The sequence below is a fragment of the Anser brachyrhynchus genome, assembly GCF_964034855.1.
Source record: "Anser brachyrhynchus genome assembly, contig: SCAFFOLD_106, whole genome shotgun sequence".
Taxonomy (NCBI): Eukaryota; Metazoa; Chordata; class Aves; order Anseriformes; family Anatidae; genus Anser; species Anser brachyrhynchus.
The window spans coordinates 74,403-85,076 of NW_027664005.1; the positions used below are offsets into that span (position 1 = coordinate 74,403).

The 10,674-nt window shown below is 46.4% G+C and overlaps 1 protein-coding gene across 1 annotated transcript; it reads left to right on the forward strand.

The window, feature by feature from the left end:
• Positions 1 to 429: 429 nt before the first annotated feature.
• LOC308186510 (zinc finger CCCH domain-containing protein 11A-like) lies at positions 430 to 8,363 on the forward strand. The gene is made up of 7 exons (XM_080608621.1): positions 430 to 1,797; positions 2,535 to 2,597; positions 2,856 to 2,951; positions 3,162 to 3,227; positions 3,736 to 4,116; positions 5,232 to 5,401; positions 5,818 to 8,363. The coding sequence occupies exons 1-7, from the start codon at positions 1,725 to 1,727 to the stop codon at positions 5,881 to 5,883; spliced, it is 915 nt and encodes a 304-aa protein (XP_080464747.1). The 5' UTR covers positions 430 to 1,724; the 3' UTR covers positions 5,884 to 8,363.
• Positions 8,364 to 10,674: the final 2,311 nt, after the last annotated feature.

Genomic DNA, 10,674 nt, shown 5'->3' on the forward strand with positions numbered 1-10,674 from the left:
CAGTTGTAATCAATGCTGCAGATGATGATGAAGATGATGATGGTGAGCATGGTTTGGTTCTTGGAAGGAATTTGTGCTGTAAATGATTGTGTAAGTCTTTGGTTCTTGGAAGGAATTTGTGCTGTAAATCAATGTATAAATCACAGATGACCTGAGGTCTGACTAGCGATAGGGCAGGCAGTCTGGTCAGGTCACTGGTGGCTTTGTCTGGCAGTCAGTGGACAGAACCTGAAATGTTGGAGGAAAGCTTAGAACCACTCTTGGCTTTAGTTGGTCTGTTGTGTAAAGCTCTATGTGAAACTAGGAAGGAAATTCCTTTTTTTTTGTCTGAAGAGTAATATGTTGTGTAGTAGTTAAAGCTGCAGAGAGAATCTAGAGTCCTAGATGTTTTGTCCTAGGGTAGTCTACTTACGAGTTCATCAGGTCAGTGTAGCTGTATTAAAAAAAAAAAAAAAAAAAAAAAGCTTTTTTATAGGAACCATGGACTGAAGTGTCATTGCATGAGCTACATAATCACGAACAATCTGGCCTATGCATAACTGAATAGATTTTTCCCCTTCAGACCAGCTTTCTGCGGAAGGAGAAGAAACTAAAACTCCCGTCCAGCAACCAGCTGAGGAAGGCCAAAATGGATTACGGATGATTTCCACTCGGAAAGCCAGTGCTACTACTGCTAAACAAGGTATTCCAGCACCTGTAGTAGGATAAATCGGAAGGAGAACTTGACAATTAACTCAAAAGCAATGTGGCGTAAAAACACAACAGAATGTAGGGGTGCTGAATGGACTCGGTTATTTCCATGATCTCATTTCTCCCTGATACCATCATGTGCCCATTGGGTCAGAAAGTTGAACTCCTTTTCTTTCCTTTTGGAGAACAAAACAGGGTCACAGCATGGAGTTTAAATGGCTGCACGTGCAGCCTGGCAACCACTGTTGAAAGCCATATCTAACGATAGAGGGATCTAATATCACGTAAATGGATTAAAATTAAAACTACAGTTTTTACCCTGAAGGGTGAAAGGAGGGGCAAAATGCCATTGATTCTATGGTTGTTTCACTTGTGAGGAGTGTTGACAGGCTTTATTCTAAATACTTCTGAAAGTTCCTGAGCACTAAGAAGCCTGAGGATCTGTGGTCCTCAGTGAGTGCCTCTAAGCCTTAGTCTCATTAACTGTTTTCTGTTTTCAGAGGACGGTCTGAATTTTGGAATAAAAACACTTGAAGAAATCAAATTGCAGAAAATGAAGGAAAAAACTAAGAGACACGGTGGTGAGTTAATATTCCCTACTTTCTTACCCTCTTCACCTTCATCCTGTGTGATGATTTTTCTTTCAAAAAAAAATTCTTCCAGTAATACCGGGTAGCTGGCTATGCTTTGGTGAATCCAACTATTTGCCAAAGAAGTGAAATTTGATTGGCTTCAGAATGGCAGGTGATGGTGGCTGGGAGCTGCTTGAGGGATAGACTTCCATGTTTAGCTGGGGGCATCGAGCAACCTGATTCTCAGCCAGCTGGTATTCTAGATGGGAATTCCAAGGGCAACCAGAGGCAAATTAGTCACCTCTCTTATTTGCATGCTCTGGTCACTGTATGTTTGACAGTAATGAATAATTACAGTTTTTTGTTCTTCGTGATAGTTTTTTCTGTTTGGTAAACTTCCTTATGTTTTGCTTGCTCTGAGCAGAAGGTCCTTCAAGATCTTCTCTTCCTCCCGTCGATTCTATGATTTTTCCTGCTCCGGAAAAGGAAAATGTCCGGACAGTGGTGAGAACTGTGACACTGTCTACAGAGGAAGGTAATAATTAATGCTTTTGTTTTGATTTCATTACTCCTAAACTGGAAGGTTAAGCAAGAAGGAAGGCAATTCACCCCTGTTAGCCTCCTGGTGCTGCCGCCTTCTGTTCAAAACATGCTTTTATGCTGAAAGTCCCTGGTTGTACTGGAAAGCTTTGGTGCTCAGGTTAAGTGCAGTAGCAGGAGAAAGAAAAAAATGTGTCAGTATGCAAATAGGGGGATAACTGAAAAACAGGAGAGTAACGAGAAGAAAGAGCTCTAGAGGACAGTGCTATGTAAGAAGCAATTTCTGAAGCTTTAAAGAGGCTGACAGTGGCACGTGTGGACAGTAGTGCGATAGGAGTCTGTGTATAAATTATATTGTTTAGAGTTGTGCAAATTCCTTTGAAAGGGAAAGAAGTGAAGAAGTACTTTTACTCATAGACATTCACCTTAGAAAGGAATATTTCTCAGCATTTGTACCTAATAATATTCTGCTTGCTTATGCAGCTCTGTTCTGCACAAAGTATAGCTGTCAAGCAGACTCAGATTCATTCTCGACTACATTCAGCTGGAATTTGAGGCAAACACTGAGACTATGGATACTTTTTCTAAGTTAATTATAGTTGTAATATGAGTTTGTGTGGTTTAGCTGTCAAAACAGTGTCTTGCTGGGTTTTTTTGGACATGGGCTAACAGTATACTATTTCTATTGGCTACTGGTCTCTATGAAATAGAAAAATTTTACTTTTGTTTTAGGGGAGGAACCTGTGGTTCGACTAGATCTTGCTGAGAAACAAGGAAAACGGAAAGCCTCCGTGGGTAAGAACTTTTTATGAGCTGTTATTTAGGTGCCGCCTTCTCTATATGACTGCATCGAAGAGTATTTTTGACGTGTGAGAGGAAAATGCGTTGCAGTGGAGATCTGTGTTGACTGCAGAAATGGCAAAAAAACCATTTAGCAGCTGAAAGGCAATTTTATGAAAATATGCTTGAAAAATAGAAGCTTGTGGTTGACTGTTCTCAAATCTTCCTGCAAAGAAATGTTCTTAAAATATTCCTTGTTTTCTCTGTCTGAAGCTGATGTAAGCGCCCTTCCCGTGAAGCGCAGCCTTGCTGAAAGGCTGGGGAAGAAGGTGGAGGTTCCGGGAAATGCTGACAAAGCACCAAAGAGAGGTACAGCTACTAAACAGGCATCTGGATGTGATTCACGGGTTTTGTATTTAGGCTCTCTGTTTGTCCTTTTCCTGCGATGTTTCTTTTTGCATGTTGGCTGAGGTCTTAATCACCGGGATTCAAAGTTACCTTTCCTGCCTTGTTTTCGAATGTGAACACAAAGTTGACGTTTATGCAGCCTCCCTAATTTGGTCTTTTTCTGTTTTGCAGTTCAAGTTCCCAAGTCTGTGAAGGAGAGACTAGGATTACCTTCTCAACGGACTAGTACTGCGAAAGGTAACAACTGGCTATTAAATATACTTTCTCCTTCTTCCTTTCCGTGAACTTAGACCGTTTTCATACAGCCCTAAAAAGGAATTCAAATGAAAACAAAGAACTGGTTCCTCTTGCTCGAGTGCTGAAGCTCTTCTGACAGCCACTATCAGAAATCTGCCTCTAGGTGTGTGTTTATTTTCCGCTTGTGCCTTGTCAAGGTTTTAAGCTGCTTCTGTGAACCATCATATACAATTAGAATAGAGCCACTGCCGGGAGCAGGAATTTGAAATGCAGTCTGAAAAAGTAATCAAGTAAACTAGCATTTCTGTGTAGCAACTCTCTCTGGATAGGGCTGGTCTTCAAAATACAACAAGTGGCTCAGAGGAGGAGGAGAATGTTAGGCTATTGTCCTAAGATGGGTTATTGGGAACGCTCAGGCTTAGTTTTCCTTAGTACTGTGACAAATTTTGGAGACTTATTGTTGGACTCTCTTTAAATGCTGGTGCTTCTCATTTCTTGATGATGACAGGGAAGGCTGCTAAGCCAAAGGGAGAGATCCATGTGAAAACACTGGAGGAAATCCATCGTGAGAGAGCTCTTCGAGAAAGTCAAGCCAAAGCCCAGGCTGAATGGCATGGTAAAACCAAAGATCCCAGCGCAGGGGCAAAAATTGAGGGTGAGCCCAAGAAGCAGAGTGTGCTCACTCTTTCCGGGCCCAGCAAAGTGCAGTCGAAGGAGCCGGCAGGTAAAGCCAAGCCAGAAGGAGAAGTGCGTGTTAAAACCCTGGAAGAAATAAAGCGCGAGAAAGCTCTGCGGATGCAGCAGAGTGGAGGAAATGTGCCAGCTCCCCCAGCACAACCTGGACCTGCCCCAGCCGGGCAGAAATCGTTATGGAACACAAAGCTATCAGGTAATAAGATGCTTTAATACCTGCCCCGGTGAGGTGCTTCCCATATTGAGCAAGTTCCATTTGCTCAGGATCTGCTTTGCTTTTTCCTTCAATGCGGAGGATAAAAGAGTTTAAGGCTACAAAGTTCAAAGGCAAAGAAGGGCCAGAACGTGCAACCATGTCTGTTTTCGTTAATTACGTGATGGTATTCTGTATTTCCCACTAGAAAATTAACACATTGAGGGGCTTTTTAGTCTAATTTTGGTATTCTGTTTTTTTCTGCCATCTGTTTATGGTATGAAGTCCTCCCTGTGTTGAGTTCAAGTTCACCTTCCTCTTTGGCATGTGTTGCTTAGCTTGACACGTGTATGTGTTTGTAAAGCATGCATCAGCATCTTAATGTGGGGGGCCAGTTTCTGTCAAAAATGACAGAGGATCAAAGGCCTCGTTGTTAACATTATATCAACTTTGTAAAATGAGATTGTGTGAGGGAGATAAGGAGGGCTTAAAGGCTGCATGCACTGCACATTGTAGCCTTTCTCTCTGTCTCACGGGACACGAGGAAATAAACACACAAAGAAAACAAGTACCCAGCTTTCTTTCGTTTCTTCTCCTGCCAGCCAGACGTTAGGTCAGGAATGGGAGACTAGAATATGACTCTACAAATTTGGATTTTGTAGAACAACTTAATAAATTTTGTGGGACATCACTGCAGGGGAGAGGAAGCTGGTACAACAGTTGCATACACTCTCTTGTCTTACTATACCTGCTGCTTTTCCTTTCCTAGAGGGAGCAAGACTTTAAATACAAAAGCTGTCAACATTTGTGAATCTTACTAGACTTCATACAACGTCTTAGAGTATTGCTTGCACTTGGGATCGCTCTGTGTCTGAGTTTCCCTCGTCCTGGATTATGATTTACTGTAGCCATTCACTTTCTTTGTTCCTTTGTATGGATTGTTGGTAGACGGAGTTTACTATGTGGAAGATATTGCTGAGAATCCAGGCAATGGCAGTGTAATTCTGCTGGCCAAATACAGTTAACTGTGTAGAAGGGCCGTGGAAATGAGGAAGAGAACGTGGATTTTTCATGAGGCAGAGCAAGACTGTATCAGTTCTCTCTTCCTTTTACTCTAGCCAACTTTAACATGTTTGCGAAGCCTTGGGATGGGAAAGTCGCTTCCCCCAAGAAGAAGGCACTGAAACGTAAGGCACCTGGCAGTTTTCCCTCTGCTGTAGCAGCTGTGAAACCACGGACTGCCTCCGATGCTGACACAATGGGACCTCCAGCCAAAAAAGCAGCTATGGTAAGGACAGGGGCTAATGCAGAAATGGATCCCTTGTAAAATTTATACCCTCCTCTAGGAGAAAAGATGGAAAACTCAAATGTTCTACAGGCCTTCTGTTTCCTTTTAAATCCAGTAGCTGCCTACAGAATTCTTGTAGTACCCTTCCATATTTATTAGATTAATGGCACTATTTACTTAGTCCTCTGTGATTCTGTGATTTCTCTGGTGTGGAGGATTTTGTCCATTAATGCTGTGTTCTTAAAAGACACAAGATCATTAGTAACCTCCAAGTGAATATTAACTTTCTTCAGGAGCACCTTGGTTTTGTATTTTGGCTAAGGCTCCGCAATGCCAGAGGAGAAGCAGCATGGAGGAAAAAGCTAGTAAGGAATCTTTTACCCATGAGTCCTAAACACTGTTTTGCTGCTTTCTAGGCTGTTCCAGCCACGCTGGAGCACGTCCCAGCCACCAGACTTGAAGAAAATCCCCAAAACAGGTGATGACCACAACTTGTTCTTTTTCTCAATCGGTGTATATCCCCAGTGAAACATAAGTTCTGTCACAGGTGGGGAAAAAAGGAGGGTTCTGAGATAATTAAAGCCCAAATCCATCAGAGGAATAAGTCACGTGAAATGACTTTCTAGCAGCTAGCAGGAATGCTTAATTAGACTTACTTTCTTTAAATGCTGCAAGTCGGTACAGCTTTCCAGTGACTTCTTGCTCTGTCTGAATACCTAAATGAGGATGAGGTGAAGTTCTTCTACTTCCTTGTGAGGTGATAAATGATGAGTAGTGTCCTCTGCCTTTTGGTCCTCAAGAATGCCACCCGAACAAACATACCAGGTGACAAGAGTGCAGGGAGAGCAGAGGGAAGTGATGGCTGCAGATCAGCTTCCTGTAGTGGGGAGCAAACTCTGCTGAGTGTGCCGTGGGAAAAATGACTAACTTAGTAAACAGATATTTGCAGATGGAGACTTCTTAACATTTTTACAGGAAAATTAAGCAAGGTGGCAAAGTGCCTCTTGCTACAAAAATTGAACCATCTTTGCTAGACTCCGGGTGCTCTGGCTTCACAGTGAAACCCCCAAACTGAAAAATGTACCTGCTAATATATTGGGCTCTAAATGTAGCCCTGGGTTAATTGAATAACAATCCCTGGGTAAGATTGAAGTGCAGGAGGGGTTGGCTACGGTTTTAAGAGCCGGTTTGCAGAAAAGGGATTTCCCGTTAAGAAATGGCATATACTGATTGTTCTCTTCCTTGCTCTGCCAAGACCTGAAGCACATCTTGGAAGCCAGGTAGAATCCGTGGAGCCAATGGAGTTCTCAAGCTCGACTTCAGCTTCTTCCCAGCTAGAAGAAGCAAGGACACGCCGGCTGAGTTCCACAGGCAACGCGCCCGTATCTGTAGACGAGGATTTAGAGATGCTACTTTGGGAACTCTCAGACGGCATACTGGAAGCCGAGCTCGACTTGGACCCAGGGAAGGATGAGGATGACCTCCTCCTTGAGCTTTCCAAGATGATTGATGATTGAACTGCATAGTCCTATGGTATACTAAAAAAAAAAAAAAAAAAAAAAAACAACAACAACAAAAAACTCTTCTTCTTGTTGGATACCCTGAGGTGATCCTTTTTCTAACTGAGGCTTTGCAATGAGACTTAAAGCACAGTTGGAACTGGTAGAAATTGGCAGGATCTGCACTCAGTTGTCCTAAGTTTTCCTGCTGGTCAGAGTTAAGGTCTTGTGCATGGTTCCGTAACTATAGGTGGCTACCTTTGATATCAAGAGGACAAAGCACTTGTTTCTTTTGGCACAGAAAGATGTCCATCGGCACGCTGTGGTGGCTGTGAATTGACGTAGTGATGGAGCGATGCTCTGAAGGCTTAAACGGAAAGCTTCTTCCTTCCGCCCCCCCTTGGCACAGCTCGATGTTGGGCACATTGTGAAGCCTGGGTGTTCTGATTTCTCGGACAGTTGATACCCAAATCCCGGAGTTACTATGTCAACTCTTGACTTTTATTTGTGTATGCCATTGTTTTGACTGTAATCTTTTCAGATGATGAAGCTGTAGGGGCGGGAGGGAGCAAAATAATTATTCTAGCGTTGTGGACCAAACATGCTGCCAGGAGTGGTGGTGGTGGGGTCAGCCCACCCGGCCTTACTTTCAATTATCAGGGATGATAAAATGGTGTGAAAAGCAGCAGCTCTGCGATACGGCTACACTACCCCCACTCCCTTCTCTTGTGCTGTACCAAAGTTCCCCCAAGCTTTGGTTGGTGCTTTTTGCTGGTGACAGTAGGACTCCAGGGCGAGTAGTCGGGACTCTCCTGCAGTAACTGGGTCAATTAAGGGTTGGTTTAAGTGCCTCCTGGTTTTTAAAATTGCTCCCCTGAGCTGCTGGCTCTGCTGCCTGCTACAGCAAATGTTCGGGTGCCATCAGCGTCGCACTTGGGCGTGGGCACTGACCCTGCGGAGGAGAGCTGAGACTCGCGTGTATTGTGTACCCTGCCGCCAGTGATCGTTTTCCCCTAGCAGATCTATTTTGAATCATTTCCCTAAATTTTAGAGGAACTTTAGGCTCTTTGTGCTATGATTTGTGAAGCTGTAGGGGCCCTCAGGCATTTGCTGCTGGCAGAGGAAAACCGCTTGTCGAATTTGTTGTAAATACTTTCTGTTTGGACAACAACGCCTGTGTGTGTGTGTGTGTGTGTGTGTGTGTGTGTGCACGCGTGCGTGCTTTGACGACCCCCTGCGACGCCCCAGCTCCGCGAGGGAAGCTTTGAAGCGGCTCTGGGAAAACCTCTGCGGAAGAAACCGCTGCTAGTGACTTGCGGAAAAGGGACTCCACAATCAGTGAGATTGTAAAGTAGGTATGTTTATTCAGCGCTGGGCAGCACGGGAGGTCGTGGGCATGAAGATTGATGACTCTTCCTCGTCACCGCTAGTTGACCTCTTGTCTTTGCACAGACTCAGTTGCTCCTTGGCGACTCAGTTGCTCCTTGGCTCTTGTCCATCTGCAAGACCAGTTTCTCCCAGTTTCTTAAGACAGGCTCACTCTCTTATTAGGAGACTGACCTTGGTAAGGGGCCCAAGGCTTCTTGCTTTAGTTAATTGGCACAATGCACCATAGTTAGCAAAGACACTAAGTAGCATCCTAGTTTAACGCTGTCAGCGCTCTATCTCTACTTGATAAGATTCTCCTAACTCCCTCTCTCACTGGAGCCCACGCAGCCCTCCGTCCTGCCGAAGGACTTCACGGGGACTTCTGCCGGCTCCGGGTGCCCGCACACAGACAGAAATGGCTTTGAGAGAAAACAATCAGGAGGAGGAGAGCTCAGAGACTGCGGCCAGCTTCGGCCACCTTCCCCTCGCTTTCCCTCTCCGTGTTCAAACCGAGCACTGTTCTGCCGTCAACCTTCGCTGCCTCTGCCCGCGGCGCTGGGCTTTCGCGTGTGCCATTGCTCCTCTACATATTTTATCCTTCCTTTTGTAAGGAATGGTCCAGCAATTCGTGTCACTAAGGGATTTGAAGGGTTACCATCGAGGCCCGGGTCTAGGTGATAAGAGAACAAAGGGGTTTTTAGGGAAAAGTGCTGACTACTGCAGGGGATGTTGCTAGAGTTTCTGAAATCCGGCGCAGAGGCTCCCAAACGAGGAGGAAGGGGGAGCTGAAGGACAATTGAAGGACAAAAGCCTGAAAGGAAGACAACCAGCATTCAGCCCGAGCAAGCCCCGAGAGACCACCAGAGACTGGTACGCAGGCGCCCCTGGGAGGGGTTTCGGATTCCGGAAACCAATTCTAATAACCCTGCCTCTTCTCGAAGTAGTAATGAATATGTATTAGCCTGGGAGCATCAAAACCAGCCGCCTTACGTAACAGGCGTGCGTCCTGGGGGAGCAGAGACTCCCGGCGCACCCAGCGCTGCTTGCTTGCCTCTATTCGTTTAATAAATTGTAAACTTTGATTGTAATCCTATTTGGATTTATAACAGCCATTTATAACACTTTTTATATTTGTATTTTATTTAAGGCTGTCTTGCCCCCCTCCCCCCCCAGCCTCGCTGCTCGCCAATAAAGCTGGCGCAGGGGCTAAGGGATTTGAAGGGCCTGCTTGTACACCTAAGGGATTTGAGGGCCTGCTTGTACACCTTTGGGGACTGCCTCTTTTGGGGGGGCGGGGGGTGTTAGGAGCTGCTTGTATACTTTTTTAGGCATTCCTCTGAGAGGGGGTTGGGAGCTTCGTGTATACTGGGGGGGGAGGGCCTCCCTCGAGGTGGAAGCGGGGGGGGTTGGAGCGTTTCTACACTGTAGGGGCCTGCCTGTACACTTTTGGGGCCTGCCTTGGAGGGGTTGGGAACTGCTTGTACACCTTTGGGGCCTGCGTCTGCGCGGGGCGGGGGGGGGGGGGGGGTGGTTGGAGCTGGTTTTAACCTTTCGGGCTTGCATCTGGAGGGGGTTGGGGCCTGCCTTTGGGGGGGTGGTTGTGAGCTGCTTGTATACTGTAGGGGCCTGCTTGTACACCTTTGGGGCCTGCGTCTGGGGGGGGTGGGAGCTGCTTGTACACTGTTAGGGCCTGCCTTGGGGGAGGGGTTGGGGCATGTGCCTTGGGGGCATGGGGTTGGGAGCTGCTTCTACGCTGTAGGGGTCTGGGTCTTGGGGGGTTGGGGCTGTTTGTACACCTTTGGGGCGTGCCTCTGGGGAGGATGGGGAGTTGCTTGTACACCTTTGGGGCCTGTGTCTGGGGGGGGGTTGGGGCCTGTGCCGGGGGGGTTGGGAGCTGCTTGTACGCTCTAGGGTCCTCTGGCAGGCTTTGGGGCCTCCCTTTGAGGGGGGCAGTTGGGAGCTGGTTGTACACCTTTGGGGCCTGAGTCTGGGGTGTGGGGGCTGGGGCTGAGGCCTGGGGCCTGGGGCATGCATCTGGGTGGTGGTGGTGGGGGGTCCAGTTCATGGGGGGGGTGGGTTGGGAGCTGCTTGTGGACAGTTGGGGTCTGCATCCGGGTGTGGCTGGGGCCTGCTTGTAGACTTCTGCAGCCTGTGTCTGGTGTTTGGGGGCTTTTCTGTAGTGTTTGGGGATTGCATTTTGGCTTTGGGATGTGTCTAGAGCTTCTGGGGCCTAGCTGTAGTGCTTGGGGCCTGCGTCTGGGGCTTTTCTGTAGCATTTTGGTAGCGTGTTTGTGATTTGGGGTCTGTATCCAGGGTTTTGCCTTTTTTGTAGTTTTCAGCTTTGTGTCTGTTTCTTTGTTGGTTGCCTGGGGTTTGGGGTTTGGATCATTAGTCAGTGTCATTAGC

What these genes read in the sequence shown, in the direction of transcription:
- LOC308186510 (XM_080608621.1), top strand. Translation starts at nt 1,725, where the DNA reads ATGATTTTTCCTGCTCCGGAAAAGGAAAATGTCCGGACAGTGGTGAGA. An exon ending in TGACAAAGCACCAAAGAGAG is followed by an intron (nt 2,952 to 3,161) that starts GTACAGCTACTA and finishes TCTGTTTTGCAG; the next exon opens with TTCAAGTTCCCAAGTCTGTG. An exon ending in CAGCCAAAAAAGCAGCTATG is followed by an intron (nt 5,402 to 5,817) that starts GTAAGGACAGGG and finishes GCTGCTTTCTAG; the next exon opens with GCTGTTCCAGCCACGCTGGA.